We start from the raw sequence: 26,399 nt of genomic DNA, 5'->3' as shown, positions 1-26,399 counted from the left end.
GTCATATGAGGAGAAATTAAGTAGACTGGATCTATACTCTCTTGATGTAGGTCCCTAGGACTTGAAGGTGTGCATCCTAAGGTACTAAAACAAGCAGCTTCAGAAGTATGAATGCATTGGTTATAACCTCTCACAAATCGATAGATTCTGGAGAGGTACCGAAGGGTTGGAAAACTGCCAATGTGATGTTCTTATTCAAAAATGCCAGTTAGCTTAACATCAATTATTGGAAAAATGTTGGAATCAATTATTATGGAGGTGGGTTTAAAAAGTCATAATCTGATTGAGCTGAGTCAGCATGGCTTCATGAAGAGGAAATCATGTCTGACTAATGCTCTTTGAGGGGCTATGAGCCAGTGTGGATAGAAGGGAAACAGAAGCATGAGACTCCGAGGGAGATTTCATGAATAAAAGTTACTACTCACTTGCTGCTACATGTAGTTGCATTTGTGCTTTTACATTAGTTTTGTGTTCCATCCTGCACAACTGAACTGCATGCAAAATTTTGGAATTCACCCTTGTTGATGTAAAAATCAGTAGCAATTTCAGCATTGATCCTGCTGGAAGGAAATTCTGGGCTTGCAGGAGCAGGCCACTTAATCCCTTGCATTTGCTCTGCCCTTCAGTAAGATTATGGCTGAATGTTCACGGCAGAACCACATTTCTGTTATAACTCCATTCTCCATGATTCCCTTAACATACAAAAATTGTGAATTGATATGTATCCCTCTACATTCTCAGTCCTGATACAGGGTCTCAACCCAAAATGTTGACCATCCCTCTGTCCCCACAGATAATGCCTGACCCACTGACATCCTCCAGCAGTTTGTTTTTTGTAATGGATATTTATACTTTACATGGACATGCAAAGAATTGTACTGTTGTATGCCAGGCAATAAGCATCCCAGATTCCTGATTGATTATACAAATTTAGGGTTCAGTGGGGGAAATTATTTCTAGAAGTATTGGAGAAAGAAAAATGTACTGTCCCTGTTGGTGGACAGCTAGATCAAAGTACACAGTAAACTAAAAGGTCATTTGTAGGCAGATGGGATTGGTTTCATTTGGCACCATGGTCAGCACAGATATCGTGGGCTAAAAGGCCTGTTCTTGTGCTGTTACTATTCCTTGTTCTATTCAAGGAATGTGGGCTTTGCAGGCTGAGTCAGCATTTAATTGCCTATCCCTTGTGACCCGTGAGAAGGTGGTGGTGAGCAGCCTTCTTAAACTGCTGCAGTCCTTAAGATATGGATATACCCATAATGCTGTCAGGGAGAGAGTTACAGGATTTTGACCCAGCTGATGGTGAGTCAAAATCCGGATATATTTCTGGGTCAGAATGGTGTGTGGCTTGGAGGGCAACTTCCAAGTGCTGATGTCCCATGCTTTTGCTGCCCTTGTCCTTCTAGCTGGTGGAGGTTGTGGGTTTGGAAGTTGCTGTCTCAGGAGTCTTGTATGCTGTCAAACATCTGACTTATAATATCTTCCAGTGGTTAAGTTTTTAGTGGTTGAACAATTAAATCATAAATTTGTAAAGCATGGCATTGCTTATAAATAACTCTATGTGGTTTTGAAGTGGTTTAAATTGTTATTGTTCTAATTTTTCAATCTGTTTCTTTTTAGGATGGTAAATGACCAGAAATGAAGTTATTCAGGCAGTGGCTCTGTAGCTGTGAATTTAATGACACAGAATGAGGCAGGTTAAATTTGAAGTCATCTGGATTGTGTTTGCATTGCCTTATTGTTGTTTAGTGCAAGCTGCAGAACATGTAGATGTGGCCAAACATGTGATCAAATTGCACAGAGGGAGAGGGGCCGCAATCACAAAAGGGAAATTATGGATTATGGACAATTGTAAGAGGCTGTCTGGAATGCTTCACCAGAAGAATGTAGTGCTCAACAAACTGAAGAAAGCAATTGAAACAGTAGAAAAGGACTCCAGACTGTCAGTGGAAGAAAAGATCTTCCAGATTCACACCTTTGAGACTTTCCAGAAAGAGTTGAATGAAAGTGAGAAATCAGTGTTCCAGGCTGTCCATGGACTTGAGAGGGTTCTCCAGGGGGACTACAAAGATATAGTAAACATGAAAGAAAGCAGCAAACAACGTCTTGAAGCCTTAAGAGAAGCTGCTATAAAGGTCAGAGACTTCACTTTTACTACAGATCATGCCCTTACTTTTTTTTGTGAATTATTAACATTTTGCATCTGGAGACCACATGTTGGGATGGGAAAATAAAGGCAGAAGGGATTGGTTTATTGGAATACTGTTAGCTGGAGCAGCCACAAAGGATGTCATTAAAATTCCTGTGTCATCACTGGGACTGCTTCAAATCCTCAACATCCTGTTTCCTGCTGCTTCCCCTCCAGCCCCCAGTCCTTCTGCTGTTCTTGTGTATTCTATCATAGAAATTCTAATTGTGGCAAGATAAAACAACCTTAAAATCTTTGCATGTAATACTTTGCTGTTTTACTAGATGACCTTATTTAATCAAACAATGTGCTCTGAACCCTCAAATCCTCACTAAGGTAATTGCTTGCCCTCTTCCACCATTGGATTGTAGTTACTCGTCCCACCACTTTGCCCACAGGAGTTCTTGTCTGCTTTACTGCTTTCCTTCTGGCCATAAATCTTGCTCAATCTAACTGCAGCTTGACACTCCTCCCTTTACATTGCCCGCTTCTCTGCAATGTGAAGTACTTGGAGATAGTAATGATATTTTGTGTGACCAGTGCTATCCAGTAGGTTGCTGGCTGTCATTATTGACAAAACTTGACGCTCTGCCGTATGAATGTTCCTTGAAATGCACAACAGTTTCACATGTAGGAATCTAAATGACCCTGTACTTGGACCCTCAATTACTGGTTCATTCTCTCTGTGCATACAGCACCTTCATGAAGAACTGAGCAGATTCTGCCATGGGCCTTTTTGATTAATGTGAACTGTAACTCTGCTTCCCAGGATGTCTCTGCACAATCTACCTTGTGATCTCTTTATCTTGCCATTTGTCTTTGTTTTAAATGAACTATATTGCATTCTGTAGTTTTGGAATGAGATTGCTTTGCTCTTATTTTCTGTTTTATACTTTGCTGCCTCTGATCTTGTTTGATCAGATCTCATATGCTAGTTATGAAAACGAATCTGTGTATACTGGAAATCTGATTATAAAAATTGCTCGAGTGCTGTTTGGCCTTCTTGGTATTACCAGCAGTTTTATTGTTTTCCCTTGCTCCCTGTAGCACTACCTATTCATGTCGTGCTCAATATCTTTACCATGTGTGTATTTGCTTGTACATCCATGAATTTCTCATTTACGTTGCCTATCTGATGCCTGGCCTTCTCTGGATTCCCTGCACACCTTGCTTCAGTTGCTCCATATCTAGTTTGCTGGCTTGCACTTTGATTCTCTTACTGTTTCTGTTTTGCTGCTCTTTTCTCTCAGTCCTGCTTGGTAACTTGCTCCCTCTCTGAATGTGCTTTTTCTTGCACTGTTAAACTGTTAGCTAACTGGCATCTACTTAAGTAAATATGTAATTGAGATTCTTTTGAGGGTATTTTGTGCTGTATAAATATTCATCTCAGGAGATGCGGCATAACTTGAAATCTCGATGACTAGTTATATTAAACAGTGCAGTATTTGTTGTTAAGTAAAAACAAAAAATGCTGGAAAAACTCCGTAAGTCAGGTTGCATCTGAGAAACAGAGTGAATGTTTTGGATTAAAGAGGGGTCTAAAATCAGTCTTGATTCTATTCTCTCTCAGTTTTCAACAGCTTTCCACGAACAGCACCAAGGAGCAGGAGCAAAACATTCATATGGCCGATCTTTGATTCCTTCCTTGCTTTTTCTGGATCCCTGTCCCTCTCAGGAGATAAATTAGCCACAAACATCTGTAATAAGCCTACAGACTCCCATAGATATCTCGACCATACTTCCTTCCACCCTGCCTCCTTTATTCTCCCAGTTCCTCTGTTTCTGCCGTGTTTGTTCCGATGATGAGACTTTCTGCACAGGTGTCTGTGAAATGTCTTCTTTCTTCCTGAACTACAGCTTCTCCTCTATCTTAATGGATATAGCCCTTTACCACATCTCATTTATTTCCCACACTTCTGTTCTCACCTTCCTGGAGAAAGCAAGGACAGAGTTCTTGTTCTTGCCTTCCATTCAGTGGATCATCTTTTGCAATTGCCTCCAGCTCCAACAGGATTCCACCACCAGACGTATTCCCCTCCCCTTTTAGCATTTCAAGAGTCCCTTTGCAACTCCCTGGTCTGCTCTTCTAACCCCACTAATCACTCTGGGTCCTCAGTCTGATGAAAGGTCGTCAGCCTAACATGTTAACTCTTTTTCTCTTCCAACAGATGCTGCCTGATCTGCTGAGTGTTTCCAGCATCCTGTTTTTATTTCAAATTTCCAGCAATCTGTAATTTTAATTTTCATTTTCAGTAAATGCTGTAGATTCCAGTAGAAATGGCTCCATCAAACTACTGATTAAGAGAATGGGTAAAACTGAAGTAGATGAGGTGCAGTATGAAAAATTGTGCAGTTTTCATGTTGACCTGAAAAATAATAGATTGAATTATTTTTTAAATGGTGAAAGTTAGGAAATGTGAATTCCTCAACAGAGGTTTAGAAGTCTAAGTCTGGAAATTACTAAGGGCATGATTACAGCTGCACAGAGCCCTAACATCATCTGGTGTATTGTATTTTTTTTGAAGGAGGTGCAATGCAGGTTCATCAGAATAAGCCAGGTTGCACAGACAAACTTGCATTCTCTTGGAGAAAATTAAGATTTGATCCAATTGAGGCTTTCAAGGTGACTAAAGGATTTCATTGAATTATCGGGAGAAACTTTCTTTTCTGATGCAGGACTTCAGAATAAGTGGATGTAACCTTATAATTAGAGCTTGGCAGTTCATGCTGCTATTAGAAAGTGCTTCCTCACGCAGTGTTATGGAAGTCTGCTCTGGCCTGCCAACCAGGTAACTAATCTGATCAATTCTAAGGTTAAAGTCTGCAAGATTATTTAAATTCTTTGCTGTTTATTTTGACAGGGCATTTGTGCATTTCTTTGCACACTAGCATTCTGCCTTGTATTAACCTCGCTGTTAATGTATGGGCAATTATTTGAATACAGAAATGGATAGGCAGTGGAACAGGATAGAAGTACTGGTTTTGGCTCATTCAAATGTAGATTAATAACTTTTGTTCAAGAAACAGTTTGTTAGTGTACAATATATGTGTAATTTGAGATGGCATGTGGCAAGCATAAATATTTCCTTTACCATTTTTTTTAAGTTTGTATATTCATTGCTCTTCTGCATCTACAGGAAGAAAAAGAGTATGTAGAGTTATTGGCTGCAGAGAAACACCAAGCTGAGGTGCTCAAAAATGTACAGCATGCAAATAAAAGTTTGTCAATCCTTGACGAAATTCTTGAGGATGTGCGGAAGGCTGCTGACCGTTTGGAGGAGGCAATTGAGGATCACGTCTTTGACAACAACAAACGGGTGAGTTGCAGACTTCAATGTACAGTCCCAGGTTTGTTCTCTCATATATACTTGTGAGGCTGCCAAAATTTCTTTTTTGAGGTCATTGAATTCTGGAATGAATAAGTACCCAGTAAAGAATTCAGTTCTTGTTCTCAAATAAAATGCTTTCTGATAGATCCTTCAACATTCCTTCTACATACATCTTGTCCGCTAAGGCTGAAGCTGCTACTCTTTACTACATGTTTGGATATCTTGGTCTAATGAGTAGAAGCAGAGAAAGGTACACTATAAACGGTCATCTGACCTTCGTGGCAGTTAGTTCACGGAAGGAGATATTAGTCCCACTCCCTTGCTCTTTTTCCCATCATCCAGCAAAACTTTTACCTTGACTATTTATCCACTTGAAAGTTAGTTCTAAGTCTGCTTCCACCATCCTTTCAAGTATGGCCTCTCCTCTAGGGCATTGGATTCTGTTTGACACTTTCTCTTTTCAGCTTATGTTAAATGTATAGAACCTTGGTTAAGCCATAATTAAAGTTCTCTGGAGCAAAAGAGAAGCTGCTGGAGGAACTCAGTGGGTCAGGCAGCATCTGTGGAGGGAAAGGTTGAGACCCTGCATCGGGACGGTTCTGGTCCTCTTGTTATGAAAATGATACAGAAACAATGAAGGTGCAAAAAAGCTTTACCTGGATGATGCCAGACTGAGGTGCTACAATAAACAGTAGCATAGCGGTTAGTGTAACGCTATTACGGCGCCAGCTACCCAGGTTCAATTCTGCCGCTGTCTGTAATGAATTTGTATGTTCTCCCCATGACTGTGTGGATTTTATCTGGTGCTCCGGTTTTCTTCTCTATTCCAAAAGACATACAGGTTAGGAAGTTGTGGGCGTGCTCTATGTTGGTGCCAGAAGTGTGGCAACACTTGCGGGCTGCCCCCAGAACATTCTCAGACTGTGGTTGTTAGCGCAAAAAGATGCATTTAACAGTGTGTTTCTGGGTGATGCCAGACATTGTACATATGACTAATAAATATATTAATAAACACTTTGTGGTGCATTCCTCTAGAAAAAGAAAGGCTGAGATTTGTTGCATTCTCTGCTGCATGTACTGATGCACCATAAGGACTTGGGGACACTGCAATGCTCAGGCTGCACTATGAATTTCTATTGAATCACAACAATAGGGAAACGTCAAATCCAGGTCCAGAATTTTGGGAAAGACTGATGTCTACAATTAAAAGTCTTTATGCACACAAAGCAGGGACAGAGTTCAGTTTAATTGGATAAATTTAAATTGTTATGAAATATGTATCTCTTTACTTTGCACAATTTTGGTTATCAGGAGAAAAAGGAGACCATGGTAAACTCAGAGGCTAGTTTCCATGTTCATAGGCACAAATAGGCAGACCCAACATAACTGCAGGCAGTGGAATTTAGAAAAGTTGACACTGGTGCAAAACAAAAAGTGATGAAAGGAAATGCAGACAGTTTAAGGTTTATACTAACATACAACTTTTTCCAGGAGTGAGTTTTTTGGCTAATTGATGGCAATCCTACCTCTTATTTGGAATCTGAAATATTTGAACACCACTCCAGACAGCCCTGGTGGCTGGAGACTATATTGTATAGTGCAGGTACAAAGTTGACATCCAGTCAGCATTATTGTCTGGATATATCAGAAAGGTTGTTGTTAAGTACGTTACCTTAACATTGAATCAGACCCCGAGGAGAAGGTGCTCCAAAAATATAAACTGATAGACTAGATGAGTGGCTCAAAAATCCTAAGTTAAAGCTTGAGTTTGGACCAGTCCTAAAACAAAATGCTTAACTCCCAAAATGTGCTAGTGTTGCTGCATGCCCACACATTGATCATCTGCAACTCTTGGAACTGTTGAAACTGAAAATAACAATGAATGGGGTTGAGCTGTACTTTCTGCAGAAATATACGGGTGTTTTTAAATCCATAGGGTTGCTTCTGGTGTCAGTTTATCTGGGTACTTCAATTGACAGAGAATGAATGGTTGTTCAGTTGGACTACCGGGTTCAATTCCCGCCACTGTCTGTAAGGAGTTTGTACCCCATGTCTGCGTGGGTTTCCTCCGGGTGCTCCGGTTTCCTCCCACATTCCAAAGACGTACGGGTTAGGAAGTTGTGGGCATGCTACGTTGGCGCCAGAGGTGTGGTGACACTTGCGGGCTGCCCCCAGAACACTCTACACAAAAGATGCATTTCACCGTGTGTTTCGATGTACATGTGACTAATAAAGAAAATCTTAATCTACTACTGAGTTTTGATGTACTTGGAAATCTATTGGTCTCCCACAAGTTCTGGCATTTCAGTATCTTGTTTTTCAGATTCATGGTGGAAATGTTGAAGCTGTCATCAGAGTTGAAGAGGATGAGGAAGACCATAAACAAAACATTTCCATGCATGAGGTGCAGGATGGTTTGGGGCTGAGCATGCTCATTGACTCACAGAACAACCAGTATATACTGACCAAACCAAGGGACTCAACCATCCCCAGAGCTGATATTCATTTTATAAAGGTAACTGAGCTTTCATTTTATAACAGTAACCAGTACTTTATATAAGATGAAACAAAAACACAAAATGCTCGACATACTCAATAGGTCAGGCAGCATCTGTGGAGAGAGAGAAATGGAGTTAATGCTTCAGGTCAATAGCCTATCATCAAAACTACAGAAAGTAAGGAAACCAACCTGTTTTAAATTTCAGAGGAGTGGAGAGAACCTAAAGAGTGCCTCTGATAGGATGGAGAGTGAGGGAGTTGCCTGAAATGCTGTTGGTGCTATTTAAGTGAGGGAATTGAATGCTTGTTAATTCTAGGCGAGGAATTTGAATAGAGAGAGATGGAATGAGGGCATAAAGGAGAGAGGGGAAAAAACAATATCAGGGCTGTGGGATTCCCTTCATTTCTCATCCCACATCTTTTTGGATCTCTCTGTCTTTGGCATCCTACACTGTTTCAACAAAGTCCGAAGAATAACATGTCACCTTCTGGCCAGGTACATTGCAGGTCTTGGGACTCAATACACAGCATAACAATTTCAGATAACCATTCTTTCCTGTTTGTGGGATTATAAGGTTATCTACTTCTATCATTAACTCACTCAATCTCTCTCCACAGATACTACCTGATCATAGAACCATACAGCACAAAACCAGGTCCCTCGGCCCACCATGTCCAATGTGACCATTGAACACCTATCTATACTAATCCCATTCACCAGCACTTGGCCCCTAGCCTTCCGTGCCTTGGTGATTTAAGTGCTCATCTGGATATTTCTTAAATGTTGTGAGAATATCTGCCTCCAACCTATCCTCAGGCAGTGTGCTCCAGATTCCAGTCACCCTCTGGATGAAAAAAATTCCTCCTCAGATCCCCTTTAAATCACCTAACCCTTACCTTCAATGTATGCCCTCTTTTTCACACCTCTGCTATGGGGAGAAGTTTCTCACTGTCTACCTCATCTATGCCCCTCATAATTTTGTATACCTGAATCAGGTCCTTCCTCAGCCTCCCACTCCAGGGAAAATAAACCCAGCCTATCCATTCTCTCTTCATAACTGAAAAGCTCCATCCCAGGCAACATCCTGGTGAATCTCCTCTGCACCCTCCAGTGCAATCACATCCTTCCTTTTGTGTGGTAACAAGAACTGCTCATAGTATTCCAGCTGTGGCCTAAAAATGTTTTATAAAATTGCACCATAACTTCCCTGTTATTACATTCTGTGTCCTGGCTAACAAAGGCTAATGTACCTTCTTAACCACCTTATCTACTTGTGCTGTCAGTTGTACACTGAAATTGTCTGTTCCTTAATACTCCCGAGGGCATTGCCATTCATTATGTACTGGCCTTTAGTCCTCCCAAAATGCATCATCTTACACTTATCAGGATTAAGCATGGTCTGGCCATCTTATCGTTATCATCCTATAGCCCAAGGAAACTTACCTCACTATCAACAAGAACACCAATTTTTGTGTCATCTGTGAATTTCCTAATCACGCCATCTACATTCATATTCAAATCATTAATGTATATAACAAGCAATTAAAGTGCCAGGCACTGATCCCCTCTGGTACACCACTGGTGACAGGGTTTGATCACACAACCACCCTTGCCTTGTATTACCAAGCCAGTTTTGGATCCATTTGCCAACTTGCTCTGGATCCCATGGCCTTGCAGAAGTCCTCATGGACTACATCAACTGCACTGCCCTTATCAACGCACTTTGTTACCTCTCCAAAAAATTCAATCAAATTGCTCAGACAAGATCTTGCCCAATAAACCAATGCAGACTGTCTTTGATTTATCCAAGTGTAGATTAATCCTACGCCTCAGAATTTTTCCCAACGACTTCCTTATCACTGATGTTAGACTCATAGGCTTGTAACTACCTGGCTTATCCCTCCCACTAGCCCTTCTTGACTTTTAAATATCACATTTAATTACTTTTGCCATCTACACAAGGTGCAGGGAAGGATGGCTTTTATCTGTTGATTAGTTGGATATCTTAGTTTAATTAAATTATTACAAAAATTGGCATCATTGCGCAGCTAGTAGAGCCACTGCCTCACAGCACCAGAGACCTGGGTTCAATCCTGACCCTGGCTGCTGTCTGTCTGGAGCTGGCACGTTCTCGCTGTGACTGCATGAATTTTCTCTGGCTGCTCAGGTTTCCTCCTACGTCCCAAAGACGTGCAGATCAGTATGTTAATTGGCCACTACAAATTGTCCCTAGTGCGTAGGTGAGTGGTAGAATCTTGGCAGACTTGAAAGAATTAATGTAGGATTAGTATAAATGAATGGTTGTTGGTAGGCAGAAGGGCCTGTTACCGTGCTCTTATTTCTCCATGGCTCTGTCCTCCTCTGGTTGGAAGGGGTGCCTAATGGGGTCCTCCAGTGATTGGTTCTTGTGGCCCCAACTGCAGTACAGAAGATTCCCACTTTGTGGGGAAGTTTCATTCCTTGAAGATGGTCCACATTGTGATTTTACGTAATGTGAAGCTGTGTTATCTGTACATGCATCAAGAAACGCGAGTTGTAAACAGAAGTTACTGTGTATTTATTTTTTCAATACGTTCCGTGAGAGCGAATTTTATTGTGTAGCTCACATTCTTGCATAGTGATTTGTGAATCCTCTAAGGGCGAATTTCTGTTACCCGAATAGCTGTAATGTGGGGTTCGCCTCTATTGACAATCTGTACTAATAATTTGACTGAGGGACCAAATATAAGGTTTTAAGTTTTCTAATCATGCAAAACTTAGAGGGTGATTAGTGATGATGAAGCAAAGAGGCTTTAAGAGGATACAGAGTGGAGAAAGACAAGGTGGGTGGAATACCATGTAGAAAAATGTGAAGTTGCCTAGTTTGGTGGACAAAATAGTGAATAAATAATGAAAGATTGGGAAATGTTGATACTCTGAGGAACTTGGCTGTCTTTGTACACAAGTCACTGAAAACCAACATGCAGCAGGTGGTTAGGAAGACAAGTGGTATGTTGGCCCTTCAAGAGTGAAGATATCTTCCTGAAATTATATAGAGTCTTGGTGAGACCACTCCCAGAGTTTTAAACGACATGTAAACATTTTCAGCTAATGCTCAAAGTTAAACGATATGTTTAACTTGCTGGACTAGCCTAGCAGAGCCAAGACAATATGAAAGCCAATGCTGAATTTGTATGTTTATGTAAAATGTCTGATTTTTATTTAATGAGTTCTTAAGTACTTAAATGTGTAATTTATTTGCAGGATATAATCTCCATTGTGGTATTATCTCTGCCATGTGGCTGGATTTGTACCCTGATGGGACTTCCCACAATGTTTGGTTATATCATTTGTGGAGTGCTGTTGGGTCCTTCAGGACTAAACCATATCAAGGTATGATTACTATTATCAGACGGTGATGCATTCTTCTCAGTTTAAGTTATCTTTGGACAAGGGAATTGTATATTTCTGAAATAAACCTTACATTATAAGAGAAAGGCAATATTTACCAATATGTACATTGTTTAGTGGGGGGAGAATTGTGCAAATTTTCTCAAGAAAGGATCATTTTAAATGTTGGTGTGTTACCTCATCATAGAGTCATACAGCATGGAAACAGGCCCTTCCACCAAACTCGTCCATGCTGACCATGGTGCTCACCAATCTAGTCCCATTTGCTCACATTTGGCCCATATCCCTCTAAACCTTTCCTATCCACGTATTCATCCAAAAGTTTTTTGAATGCTGTTATTGTACCTGTCTCACACCAAAACTGAACACAATATTCCAAATGTGGCCTCACCAACATCTTGTACAACTGCAACATAATATTCCAACTTCTATGCTCAATGCCCTGACTGATGAAGGCCAGCATGCCAAAAGCCTTTTTCACCACCCTGTCTACCCGTGATGCCACTTTTGGGGAACCATGTACTTGTACTCCTAGGTCCCTCTGTTCTGCAACACTCCCCTGGGCCCTACCATTCACTGTGAAAGTCCTACCCTCGTTTGTCTTCCCAAAATGCAACGCTTCGCGCTTAGCTGAAGTAAACTCTATTTGCCATTCCTCGGCCCACTTACCCAGCTGATCAAGATCCCTCTGTAGATCCTGATAACCATCTTCACTGTCAATGACACCACTTATGTTAGTGTCATCTGCAAACTTACTAACCGTGCCTTGTACATTCTCATCCAAATCATTGAAATAGATGGTAAATAGCAATGGCCCTAGCACCAACTCCTGGGGAACACCACTAGTCATGGGGCTCCTTCCACAAACAGCCTCTGCTTCCTACCATCAAGGCAATTCTGTATCCAATTAGCTAGCTCTCCTTGGATCCCATGCAATCTAACTTTCCATTGCAGCCCACCATGCAGAACCTTATCAAAGTCCATACTGAAGTCCATAGACCACATCTACCGCCCTGCTCTCATTAACCTTCTTGGTTACTTCTGTAAGAAAAACTCAGTCAAATTCGTGAGACATGATCTCCCATGCACGAAGCCGTGCTGACTATCCCTAATCAATCCCTGTCTTTCCAAATGCTTGTATATCTTGTCCCTCAGAATCCCCTTCAGATGTTAGGCTTACTGGTCTATCGTTCCCAGGTTTTTCTTTGCAGCTCTTCTTAAGTAAAGGCACAACGTTAGCTATCCTCCAGCTTTCCGACACTTCTCCTGTCACTAATGATGATGCATATGTCTCAGCTAGGGCTCCCACAATTTCTTCTCTAGCTTCCTACAATGTTCTTGGATATACCTGACCAGGCCCTGGTGATTTTTCTACCTTCATACATTTTAAGACATCCAATATCTCCTCTGCTGTAATGCAGACTATCCCTAGGGTCTCCCCATTAACTGTCTCAAGTTCTGAAGTCGTCTTGTCTTTCTCCACGGTAAACACAGGAGAAATGCTCATTGAGGACATCGCCCATCTCCTGCAGCTCCACACAAAAATGTCCACTTTGGTCTTTGGGGGCCCTATTCTCTCCCTGGTTACTCTTTTTCCCCTAATATACATAACATTTCTTTGGATTCTCCTTAATCTTCTCTGCCAAAGCTACCTCATGCCACCTTTTTGCCCTTCTGATTTCCTCATTGAGTACACTCCTGCATCCCCTATACTCATCCTGGGATTCACTTGATCCCAGCTGCCTGTACCTGACCCATGCCTCCTTTTTCCTGACCAGAACCTCAATATCCCTCATCATCCAGGGTTCCCGATTCCTCGCCCTTCACTCTAACAGGAACATGGAGAGCTTGAACTCTCGATATCTCACTTTTAAAAGCCTCCCGCTTGCCACATCTCCCTTTTCCTGCAAACAACCTACTCCAATCAACTTTTGCAAGTTCCTGTCTAATACCATCAAGATTTGCCTTGCCCCAATTTAGAACCTTAATTTGTGGACCAGATCTGTCCCTTTCGATAACTACTTTAAAACTAATAGAACTACGGTCGCTGGTCCCAAAGTGCTCCCCCACTGACACCTCAGTCACTTGTCCTGCCCCGCTCCATTTCCCAAGGCTAGGACAAGCTTTGCCTTCTCCCTGGTAGGGCCTTCAGCATACTGCATGAGGAAACTTTCCTGAACACACTTAACAAATTCCACCCCATCTAAGCGCTTAGCACTATGGCAATCTCAGTCTATATTAGGAAAGTTGAAAATCCCCTACTATGACAACCCTATTATTCCTGCAACTTCCTGCAATCTCCCTGCATGTTTCTTCCTCTGTTTCCTGTTGACTATTTGGGGGCCTATAGGACAATTTCAACAAAGTGATCATCCCCTTCTTATTTCTCAGCTCCATCCATAAAGCTTCACTGGACAATCCCTCCATAATTTAATCTCGGACTACTGTCATGATGTTCTCTTTAATTAGAAATGCAACTCCCCCTCCTCCCTTTCCTCCACCTCTATCCCGCCTATAGCACCTGTACCCTGGAACATTTAACTGCCAGTCCCTCCCTTAGCCATGTTTCTGTAATGGCTATAATATCCCAGTCCAATGTAGCTATCCATGCCCTGAGTTCATCTGCCTTACCTGTTAGGCCTCTTGCATTGAAATAAATGCAATTTAATCCAACAGCCTTTCCTCGCTCCCTGCCATGCTGCTGCCTGTCTGGTTTACTGACCTTGCTGTCATTGAATCCTATCTCAACTTCCAACCTCCCATCTGCCTCACTTTTGCTTTGGATCCCACCTCCCTGCCAATCTAGTAAAAGTGTTGTTTCCCCAATTTAAAGTTTTTACTCCTATCTTATCCTTGTCCTATTTCAAAACTATGCTAATTCTAACTATATTATGATTATTATGATTATCTGAGATAGTTTACATAATTAATATTTTAAAAGAAATGATAGTTATCAATTATCTAAAAAGAAACTTAAGGAGAGTTCAAAGATTTTGGAGGTTTTTGTCGGTAGGGAAGGTGTTTCCATGTTTGTAAGACCAAAACATGGGACCATAAATATGACTTAAATCTAACAGGGAATTCAAGAGAAATTTATCACAATGTAGTTGGAACGTAGAACTCACTGCCACAAGGAGAAGTTAAGGCAGAGAGCATAGATGCATTTAAAAGGAATCTAAATAAGCACTAGTAGAACAGAGGAGAGAGAGGTCTAGGTGAGACAAAGAAGGATGTGAAGATGCTCATGGAGCATAAACACAAGACAAATAAGGGTATTTCTCCACAGTAAAAGCTCTGTAATATAACTTAGTTGATTATTGATTTCGCATGACATTCATGATATGTCACATTTTTTGACAGTCTATTGTGCAAGTGGAGACTCTTGGTGAATTTGGAGTGTTCTTCACTTTGTTTTTCGTTGGTCTTGAGTTTTCACCTGACAGGCTAAGAAAGGTATTGTCTATTTATGTTCAACTAAATTCTGTTTGAATGAACCAATCTCTTTATTTATTCCTGTGTAGCGGCTGCTACCGCGATGCGAAAGTAAGACGAAAGTTGATGGTTGCAGAACAAAACTGATTTATTTTCCCGCCTTGCGCGGGCCTTTTAAGAGGAATGGTTCCTGCCCGCTGAAAATGGAAATGACGTATGCGCCACGTCATCAAACTTTTCCCGCGCACGGGTTCTCCCCATTGCTCGGGGAAGACGGAGGCCCAGCGCCATCTTGGGCCTCGCCGCTCCGACAACGCGCGACCCGACCGCTGAGCTGGTTCGCTTGCTCGGGCGGTGAGTCGCTACACAACCCCCCCTCCAGAACTGGCGATACGGTCCCCAAGGTTCACGGGCTGTGCTAGCTGTTGCTTAGGAGGTCGGCCTCTGCGCCGCGGTGTTGGGACCTTGACCGGTTGTTGTAGATCTAAATGGGCCGGTTTGAGGCAGTCCGTCGTGAAGACTTCTTCCTTGCCCCCAATGTCCAAAATAAAGGTGGATGCATTATTCCTGATGACCTGGAATGGCCCCTCGTATGGTCATTGCAACAGCGCCTGGGGTGTGCCCCTGCGAACGAAAATGAACTTACTGTCTCGTAGTTCCTTGGGCTCACAAAATGGGGCTTGACCATGCCGCAAAGTGGGAATCGGTGCCAAGCTGCTGAGCCTCTCGCGCAGTCTTTCCAGGACTGCCGCGGGTTGTTTCTCCCGCCCCCGAAGGGCGGGTATGAACTCCCCTGGGACGACCAGGGGCACACTGTACACAAGTTCAGCTGACGAAGCGTGGAGATCTTCCTTGGGGGCAGTGCGTATGCCGAGCAGGACCCAAGGCAGTTCGTCGACCCAGTTAGGACCTTTCAGGTGGGCCATCAGGGCTGATTTCAGATGGTGGTGGAAACGTTCTACCAACCTGTTTGATTGAGGGTGGTAGGCTGTGGTGGTGTGCAGCTGCGTCCCTAGCATGTTCGCTAATGCAGACCATAGACTGGAGGTAAACTGGGTGCCCCTGTCTGAAGTGATGTGGGCCGGAACACCAAAACACGAGATCCAAGTTGTGACCAGCGCCTGGGCGCAGGAATCAGTCGTGATGTCGGATAGAGGGGTTGCCTCTGGCCACCTCGTGAATCGGTCCACGATGGTAAGGAGGTACCGGGCTCCTCTAGAAACTGGCAGGGGACCAACGAGGTCGACGTGGATGTGGTCAAACCTTCTACAGGTAGGCTTGAACTACTGTGGTGGGACCTTGGTGTGTCGTTGGATTTTTGATGTCTGGCAGTGCGGACAAGTCCTGGCCCACTCACTGACCTGTTTGTGCAGGCCGTGCCAGACGAACTTGCTGGCGACCAGTCGGACAGTTGATCTGATGGATGGGTGCGCCAACTCGTGTACCGAGTCAAAAACGCGTTTCCGCCAGGCTGCAGGAACCTGTTGCGACGTCGCAAAGGAGGGTCTGCTGACCTGGACCGATTAAGAAATCTTGGAGCTGCAGGCCCGAGACTGCGGTTCTGTAGCTGGGCAGCTCGTCATGGGCTTGCCGTGCGTCTGCCAGGGCCGTGTGGTCTACACCCAGGGACAGGCTGTGGATGGTCGGTCTGGAAAGCACGTCAGCAACGACATTGTCCTTTCCGGAGACATATTGGATATCCGTTGTGAATTCGGAAATGTAGGACAAATGTCGCTGCTGGCGAGCTGACCAAAGATCGGAGGCCTTGGAGAAGGCAAAAGACAAAGGCTTATGGTCAGTGAAAGTGGTGGAAGGCCTGCCTTCTAAAAAGTACCAAAAATGCTGGACTGCTAGGTACAGCGCTAGAAGTTCCCGATCAAAAGCACTGTATTTCAGTTAGGGTGGTCTAAGGTGCCTGCTGAAAAACGCCAAGGGTTGCCAACGGCCTTCGATTAGTTGTTCCAGTACTCCACCGACTGCGGTGTTGGATGCGTCCACCGTGAGGGCGGTTGGGACGTCTGTCCTAGGGTGTACCAGCATCGCGGCATCTGCCAGGGCGTCCTTGGCCTTAGCGAAGTCAGCCGCAGCCTCGTCGTTCCAGGCGATATCCTTGCCAGACATCAGTGAGAACAAAGGGCGCATGATACAGGTGCTGCAGGGATGAACCGATGGTAAAAGTTGACCATCCCCAGGAATTCTTGCAGGCCTTTGATCGTGTTGGGACGGGCAAAATGGCAGATAGCGTCTACCTTGGCGGGTAGAGGTGTTGCTCCTTCGCTGGTGATTCTGTGGCCGAGGAAATCGATAGAGTCGAGTCTGAATTGGCACTTGGCCGGGTTGATACGCTGAAATCACTGAGATGGGAGTACAGTCGGTGGAGGTGGGAAAGGTGTTCTTGGCGGTTATGGCTGGCGATGAGAATGTCATCTAAATAAATGAACATGAAGTCCAGGTTGCGGCCTACCGCGTCCATCAGCCGCTGGGAGGTCTGTGCGGCGTTCTTAAGGCCGAACGGCATTTGAAGGAATTCGAAGAGGCCGAATGGAGTGATGAGCGCAGTTTTGGGGACGTCGTCAGGGTGGACCGGGATTTGGTGGTATCCCCGGACGAGGTCCACCTTGGAGAAGATGTGGGCCCCATGTAGGTTCGCTGCGAAGTCCTGGATGTGAGGGACGGCGTAGTGGTCTGGGGTGGTGGCATCATTCAGCCTGGGGTAGTCGCCGCAGGGCCTCCACCCGCCGGTGGCTTTGGGGACCATGTGCAGGGGGGAGGCCCAGGGGCTGTCTGACCTGTGAATGATCCCCAGCTTCTCCATGCGGCGAAACTCCTCCTTCGCCAGGCGGAGCTTGTCTGCAGGTACTCGTCGTGCTCGGGCATGAAGGGGTGGCCCTGTGGTAATGATGTGATGCCGCACCCCGTGTTTGGGCATTGAATTTGTAAACTGAAGTGCCAAAACCGATGGGAACTTGGCTAGGAGCTTGGTGAACTCGTTGCTGGACAGGGAAACGGAATCCAGGTGCGGGGCTGGTAGGCTGGCTTCTCCCAGGGAGTAGATTTGGAAAGTTCTGGAGTGCACTAGCTGCTTCCCTCGCAGGTCGACTAACAGGCTGTGGGAAGGAAATCGTCTCCCAGGAGTGGCTGGGCGACAGTGGCAAGGGTAAAGTTCCAGGTAGAACGGCTGTCGCCGAATTGTAATTGAACTGTACAGGTACCAAAAGTTCATATCGTTGTGCCGTTTGTGGCTTTGAGTGCGGGACCCTGTTGCCTGCTACGAGTGTCGTGGCCGGTCGGGGGCAAAACACTGACCTCTGCTCCAGTATCGACGAGGAAATGACGCCCGGAATGCCTGTCCCAAACGAATAGGAGGCTGTGTTGGTAGCCATCAGCGGCAGCTGGCCCTGGTATTTCCCTGAAACTTGCAGGGTGGGCGGCATCGACGGGCCTCCGCACTCCACCTCTGATGGTAGAAACACAGCTGGTCGCTAGTGTCGTCATCTGTGTTTCTGGAGTGTGGTCGCTTGGTTGCTGGGACTGGTTTAGGTAGGTGTTGGGCCTGCGGTCTGGCGATTTGGCCGATGGACGACCCGCTCTCGTGTTTGGCCTTCCACAGGACATCTGCCCGGGCGGCCACCTCACGTGGGTTGCTGAAATCGGCATCGGCCAACAGCAGGTGAATGTCATTGGGTAGTTGTTCGAGGAAGGCCTGTTGGAACATCAGGCAGGGCTTGTGTCCCTCAGCCAAGGCCAGCATCTCGTTCGTCAGGGCCGATGGGGATCTGTCCCCCAGGCCGTCAAGATGAAGCAGGCGGGCGGCACGCTTGCGATGGGAGAGGCTGAAGGTCCGAATAAGAAGGTCTTTGAAAGCTGGGTACTTGCCTTCCTCCGGAGGAGACTGGATGAAGTCTCCGACCTGGGCAGCTGTCTTCTGGTCTAGGGAGCTGACCACGTGGTAGTACCGTGTGGAGTTGTAGGTGATCTGCTGAAGTTGGAATTGTGTTTCAGCCTGGTCGAACCAGACGCGGGGCAGAAGTGCCCAAAAGGTGGGCAGCTTGAGTGCTGCCGTTTTGTCGTCCATTGTGTGGGTCCAAAATTCGTTTGGACCGTCGGGGTCACCAATGTAGCGGCTGCTACAGTGATGTGAAAGTAAGACACTAGTCGATGAGTTGCAGAACAAAACTGATTTATTTTCCCGCCTTGCGTGGGCCTTTTAAGAGGAACGGTTCCTGCCCACCGAAAACAGAAGTGACGTATGTGCTACGTCATCAAACTTTTGCCATGCGCAGGTTCTCCCCATCGCTCGGGGAAGACGAAGGCCCAGCGCCATCTTGGGCCTCGCTGCTCCGACAACGCGCGACCCGACTGCCGAGCCGGTTCGCTTGCTTGGACGGTGAGTCGTTACACCTGAATGATTTCCCTCTTCCCTATTATACAGCCTTTGAAAAATAATGAATGCTTTCATTATCATAACACTCTGGTGAAATCCTCTTTGTAGTGACCGACTTAGCTGAGCTCAAGAAGTCACTACAACTTGTTGATGTCTGAGGGGTGCCATCTCTGTTGCACCACATATCACATGAGGCTTGATGTGAATTTCCTGCTGAATTAAGTCCAAATGTGCAGAGATCTGATCCAAACATTATCCTTGTGTTTTTGGGATGTGGATGATACAATGGGGTACTCTTGCTGATGCTAAATTGCTGTGGTTAGGTCTCCTTACAACTGCTTGCAATGACACTTAAATCAAAAGCCAACTGTTTCTCAGAACAATAAATCTGTGAAATTCAAATGTCAGTGACTCCTACCACAATCTTTAGGCTCTTGAAATCCAAGTTTACTGTTACTTTAAAACTTGCAGATGCCTTAACATTTTTCAAAGTTGATTGTCCCATTAGCTTTGAAAAGGTCACCTTGTAATTTGAATGATGTGCACGTTGTATGCTTGGGTATCAGATCAGTCCTTTATTATATCCTTGTCTACACTCACTAAGAAAATTATTTTTAAAATATTTTTGGGCTTTGTTTTATATTTTACTGCTCTTAGGTCTGGAAGATTTCCTTGCAAGGTACCAGTTACATGACAATCTTGATGGTCGCATTTGGATTACTCTGGGGACATCTGTTGAGAATTAGGCCAACACAAAGTATATTTATTTCCACATGTTTGTCTCTATCAAGTACGCCATTGGTGTCCAGATTCCTTGCTCTTGGTGCCAAAGGAGAGAAAGAAGGTAAATGTAGTACAACTAAAGGAAATGGTTGGATTGTAGAGTCATTCTGAGTATAGCATTAAACATAAACTTGAAGATCTGAGACTCTGAACCATGTGGGAGACAGAGTAATAGAAGTGGACGATGGTCTACAGCAGAGTGGTGGCAGAGGAACAACAGGATGCTCTGAGGAATTTGAAATCTAAAACTTCTGGGTCGAGAAAAGTCCTGGAGATGGAAATAAGTAGTGGTGGGAAAGGGAGGAGATGTTTGTGTGATATGTGGGAGTCTGTGATGTTTGGATTTTTTTTTACTGTGGTTGGGGTAAGAGAAGGTATGGAAAGGGGAGGATGAAAACTTCCAAGTTACTTTAAAGCCAATCACAAGGAAATGAAGGGGAGTTGGTGGATAGACCACTGTTGGGAAGATATAAATCATTTGTATCTTTGACCAGTGAAACAAGATTTTAGCTCTGCCTACCCTTTTGGAACTGAGGAGGCAGCTGAAATTGCCTGGAAGTCTTGGCCACTGATATCTCTTTTTTGCTATTGTTTTCGTGTTTAATCTGCTCTGTTAATCTGATTGGATGGTAAGGACACTTGTAAATCATCATGGCAAATTGGGCTCTGATGATGTGATTGGGGACAAATTAGCATTTTAACCAGTGATTTAAGTGGAAATGTTATTTGTTACACATTTTCAGAAAGGCTACAGAGGTAAAATCTTGCTTCTTAATCAAAGTGCCCCATCATTCTGCCATTTTCACATTGCATTTTGCACTGTGCTGGTGATTTCTCCAACTGAGCTAAAATTTAAAACAAAGCAGTATTGTTATCTAACAGGACTCCAGTGAACACATTCAATGCATGTTACTTTTGTCAAAGGGTTAGACACTCCTTTTGACCTGATTTTCCTGTTGCTGAATAGGAGATGCGGATTATAGCAGCGTGTTGCTTGGAATGCTGGTGATGCAGGATGTTCAGCTGAGTTTATTCATTGCTGTGATGCCCATGCTAATTCAAGCAGGCAGTAGCACTGCTAACAGGTGAATGCTTATCAGGTACCTATATAAATAATGCTGATTTCAATGAGGTTACTTCTGTTTCCTGCTCCACCTATGTTCTGTAACTGTCAGCATTTTCCTTCCTCGCTGGAGCTTCTTAACCAACAGCATAGACTGCAGTGACCCAAGAAGGCAGCTAACCACCACTTGAAGGCAAATAAGGATGGACAATATTATGACACTCTTGCCCAAGTCCAAGAATTTAAAAAAATTGGACACTGTATGTGATACTACAAACTAATACACTTTGAAAGAATCTTCTTACATTCTTGAAAGGGGAAATAGTAAGGCATCGTATTATGTTAGTCATAGGTCTTAAACAAAACCTGCTTTGGGAAGGTATGTATAGAGGTAGATGTCTGAAGTAAACTTAAAGAAACATTTCGATGGGGCCTCAGATATTTGTCAGCTGTTAGCCCTGGATCCAGTCTTCCACAGTCAGCCACCATAGGTTGTAAGGTTGTGATGTTTAGAAGGCATTGGGCCATTTCCAACCTCAGAACAGTCACAATTGTGGTTAAAGGGAAAGAAGGAAGTAAGTATCAAAAAGAAGATTGAGAGATGCCCAGTAAAAATGATCAAAACCAAGGTCTCTTGCTAATGGCAGAATCGTGAAATAGGAAGCATGTTAAAGAGATCAAATAAAGTGTTAAAAGCCAAGGTTCTGTGGGATGCATGTGGTGTGGTGAGGGTCCCTACTAAAGAGTGAGTAGTGTGTTTGGGAGCAAGTACATAAGGGGCCTTTATATGTTATCAATGACACATGTTATGAAATAATTTCTGATGAGTTGGTTAGATATGGAAAAAATTATGGAGGGCTAACAAAATATAACTTTCACCTAATCCTTTAGAGGCTGTTCAAGAATGTGTCAATTGCATGTTTGCAAAAACAAAAACCCAAATTGCTATGTTTTGTTTTACAAATAATCATTGATAGCCATTTGCTTCATTGCTAGACATTTTTATATTCTAGATGTCTCTGAATTCAATGTACAGTAGATTTTTGCACACATATAAAGGCAATGAATTTGAATAAAATTGTGCTGTGCTCTAGAGAAGTTCGGTCTGGCACAGTGGTGTACTTTGGGAGGGTTGGTTAATTACAATTCCATAGTGAAATTCCATGATCTTAAATCTTTCCCAAGCTCCATGTCCTACTAAAGGCTAAAGCCTAAAGATAACTTTATTTTTAAGTTGAAGAAACAAGACCTGATGTGGAGTGGTCATTTGTCATCACGTTGTCTGATGACAAAACATGATTGTTTGTTTTAGGTCATTTAATAAATGACTGAACCTTATCATTCATGTGTAAAGAAATACTCATCCAGACAAGTCAGGGTGGGGGGCAGTGGGGTGGGTGGAGTTGTGTGACATTTTAGTAATTGTTTCCATGCACTCGGAAGTAACATGATGCTCCTCGATCTTGTTTTGTAGAAAGTGTCACTCTGTACTTGGCCACCAGTTTCCTTTCTTCAGCCAGGGAACTGCCTCAGTTTCAAGCCAAAGTGCTAAATTATAATGTCCTCAACTTAGCAGCTAAAGAACAATTTTTACCTTTGGCACATCATGGGAGCATTTCCTGATAATATCACATCCTAATAGAGGAGATGTCCTCACCTAACATCTCTTTTGTTGTTTCTTGTCTCTACCTTGATACTTGCATTGTCTTCAACATGCTAGATTTTGTCTCTGTACTCTTCCTTGCCTCTCGTGTTAACACCTATCTCTGTTTTTCTCTCTGCTTCCTCACTGATTGACTTTCTTTCCCCTTCCTCTGCTTTTTCCACTGTTTTGGGCATATTAACCTGCATTTGGTTGGAGCATCATCATTCTTTAATATTGCCTCTATTGTCAGGTGTCATGGTGACAAGCCCAATGAATCTTCATGGATCAAGCACCAGCATACTCTTGATCTGTGAAGGGAAAGAAAGGAAACTATGCTCTTGGAATGTCAGGCTTTTAAAGTTCAGCCTAATTCAAATGACCCCAAGGTAATCCCACTTGCTGCCTTGGAATGTTTGGAGAAAGTCTCTCTACAGCTCAGAGAATGCTTCCACCCCACAACTCTCCAATGGCCAGTGCACTCCTATCTCTTCTGTCATCAGGATGCTGTTCTTCACCACTTCTCCACCCCTCCATTAGAGAATGCATTTCTGCAGTTCTGCTTCCTTTTGGAGAATGGCCTGTTGCATAAGTTGCCACAAAGGTGGGAGAGATGCTTGGGTGTACTCATGGGAAGACTGCATATTTAACATAGTTTTTCTGTCTGTGACAGTGTGAAATTGTAGATCTTGAGGATGATAAATTTTACATGCAACATAATTGTGTGTTTATAAGTTTTTTATGTTCATGTGTAGAGAATTTATTTTCAACAAGCCAATTTGCTTTTAATTACTGAGCCTTTGTTAAAACTCAATTGGTTTGTTCGATTTCAGTGACACATATCAGACAAGACTGTGCAGGCCATGAGAAAAATACCAGAGAAACAAAAGACTGCAGATGCTGGAGAAAAATACCAATTAGATTTATTAATCCCTACTTGTTTTTCTAGACCATGTCTATAAGCTAGTTGCTCAAATATTCCTCTCTCAATGGATAAAACTTCTGGCACGTCATCATCCATACAGATGGATGTGCACATGGACATCCCTGTAGGTCTAAAATAAATGTTCCTGTCAAGAATTAGATAAGGATCATATTAAATCAGATAATGAACTGCTTTGTAAGGACAGGAAATTCAGAACATGTGGGTCTAGATTGTAAAACTAAATTGATGGATTGTTCATTGAGATGGGCTGATTGAGAGGGGCTGTCTCTGAGATATGGTTGGAAATATGGAAATAATCTGCAGTGAAAACAATGAACTATGTTCCAGAATGTAGGAAAACCGACATAAAAAATTTAAATGTTACCTGCTGTGGGGAAAATGACGCAAAATTGTTGTCAATACTGGCCAAAGAACTAAAATCAAGATCCTGAATGAGACTTGATAATAATGTGGATGGTCATGGCCCAGAACCAACTGTTTGCTCCAAGATGATTTGATACCGTAGAGTGGCAGCAACACCACAAACATTGCGTGGAAGTTGACCATAAACCCTAAACTAAAAATTGTTAATAGTTATACATGTTAGTGTCATGCTTCAAATTATTTTGGAATATGTTTTCACAATGTTGCCTTTCTTTGCAGTATAATTTTAGAACTGCTGAGGATTTTCGCTCTTATTGGTCAAATTCTGTTTTCGCTGGCTGCAATTCTTCTGATGGCTCTTGTGATAAAGACTTACCTCATTGGACCGTTTTACAGAAAACTACACACTGAGGGTAAAGGAAATAGAGAGATACTTGTCCTAGGAATATCTGCATTTATCTTTCTTATGTTAATGGTAATTATATTTATTTTGATTCAAGTTATAGCATTGTAGTTCACACATTGAGAATAGTAGAAATGAGTGAAAACTTTGATACAGATTCATGGCATCTAAAGCTTTCATCTAGAGCCAAATGTTTTGGAGAATTATTTAAAAATGTATATCCAGCAGATTTCAGGAAAGGCCTTGTGTTCAAATAGATCTCTGTACCAAAGTAAGACATCTCACTTCATTGACCAAAATCCATCACTCTGTCTCTAGTGAAAATAGTTTCTAAATGTTTGATGAGAATGAACTGGAGATCCAGGAGCTTTCAAGATGCTTGTGGATTGGAAACTCCACTGCACCTCAGAGGAAAAGAAGCAACTCGAGGCATCTGACAGCTGAGGTCAGATGGCAAACACTCGATCTGAAGAGTAGCTGGGGAATGGTAAGCAACTGGCTAATAACCATATCGTGTTTAGCTAAGGCTATCTAGGGCCCAAATACCCAAGGCCCACCCCACTATCAAAGGCAGTGTCAGTCAGAGTCTGCTGGAAGGAGGACTTTAAAGAATTCCTCAACCAGATGTTCCTAAACTTGAAGAGGTATTTCATTCACAAATTCTCAACCCCCTCTTCCATGGGAAGAGGACATGCCAGGGAATTTCAGGTAATCATGACTTTCATCAAGAAAAGAGGCAAGTTTGATTGTGGTAACTACATAGGAGTCTCCCTGCTATCTACTACTGGAAAGGTCATTGCCAGGTCCTCTCATCCTCCACCTCATCAAGCCAAAGAGCTGCTCCCTGAACCACATTGTGGATCCTGACTGTTTAGGGATACAGCGGACGTGATTTTCATCATGCATCATGTACAAGAGAAATACAGGAAGCTGCATCAACCGCATGTGGTCTTTCTGACCTTGGAAAAAGCTTTTGACACAATTGAGAGGGACTGTGAAGTGACCTTCTCAGGATGGCTGCTTTCAGAAATTTGTCTCCATCCTAAGTCTTTCACGATGGCATGTCGATCATAATGCCCAATCTCAGGCAAGACTGCATCACCCTCCTGATGTTTTTTTTCAATATATTTTGCTGTACTCTATACTCAGCTCCACCAGGCTTTCCACCAGATGGAGTTATTGTACAGAACAAATGGGAAACAGTTCAACCTACTCCAGAACCAAGACCACACCAATTTCAGTCATCAAGCTACAGTATACAAATGACCCTTGTTCATCTGTGTGTTCGGGACCAAGTCATCGTCAACTTGTTTACTGAAATGTATGAGTGTTTGGGCCTTGGATCAAAGTAAAGGTCCCCTACCAACCTGCCTCTACTGCACAACATTGCCCCATGACAACGAAACCCTGGATTGCATTGGTCTTGGAAACCACCTCTCAACAAAAGGCAGATGTTGGTGAAATTCACCATCGCCTTCAGTGTGGCAGCAATGTCTTTGACCATCTGAGGAAAAGAGTGTTACACTCAAGGTATTAAGCACAAAGCAACAGTCTACCACCAGGCAGCAGTGATCCCTATTCTGAGACATGGCTTCTGTATAGTAGGAATCTCAAAATTCTTGAGAGAAACTAACACTGCAGGCGCCTTAACGTCCTCCAGATCCACTGGCAGGACAAGCACACCAATGTCAGTGTCTCCTTTCACCCAACGTCCCAGCATTCAGACCCTAATTACACTCAGTTGGCTCAGATGTGCAGGACACATACGACACACACCGGCCTCTCATGAGCTCCATAGTGGCAAGAGATTGCAGAGGAAATTTCTCATGGTTCTCAAAGCCACCTTCAAAAATGTAACATTACTCTTCACTTGTAGCACAACAAAAAAATCTCTTGTGAAATTCACCGGCCTGTGACTGCTCAAACTGGTGGAAAAGCCTTGAGAACCTCATCCAGTCTATGGATCACATGGA

The 26,399-nt window shown here is 43.4% G+C and overlaps 1 protein-coding gene across 1 annotated transcript in view; it reads left to right on the top strand.

The window, feature by feature from the left end:
* tmco3 (transmembrane and coiled-coil domains 3) overlaps positions 1–26,399 on the top strand; it is a 47,801-nt gene that overhangs the window by 9,444 nt on the left and 11,958 nt on the right. Inside the window, exons 2-9 of the mRNA XM_052013978.1 lie at positions 1,624–2,138; positions 5,329–5,508; positions 7,844–8,035; positions 11,264–11,392; positions 14,771–14,863; positions 19,884–20,070; positions 20,977–21,094; positions 24,303–24,498. Of these exons, the coding sequence (XP_051869938.1) occupies positions 1,692–2,138; positions 5,329–5,508; positions 7,844–8,035; positions 11,264–11,392; positions 14,771–14,863; positions 19,884–20,070; positions 20,977–21,094; positions 24,303–24,498 (1,542 nt within the window). The 5' untranslated portion in view covers positions 1,624–1,691. The remainder of the gene's footprint in view (positions 1–1,623; positions 2,139–5,328; positions 5,509–7,843; positions 8,036–11,263; positions 11,393–14,770; positions 14,864–19,883; positions 20,071–20,976; positions 21,095–24,302; positions 24,499–26,399) is intronic.

Source organism: Pristis pectinata, chromosome 4 (genome assembly GCF_009764475.1).
Source record: "Pristis pectinata isolate sPriPec2 chromosome 4, sPriPec2.1.pri, whole genome shotgun sequence".
NCBI lineage: Eukaryota > Metazoa > Chordata > Chondrichthyes > Rhinopristiformes > Pristidae > Pristis > Pristis pectinata.
Note: the sequence above shows the minus strand (reverse complement) of the source record. Positions and strands in the feature narration are given on the sequence as shown.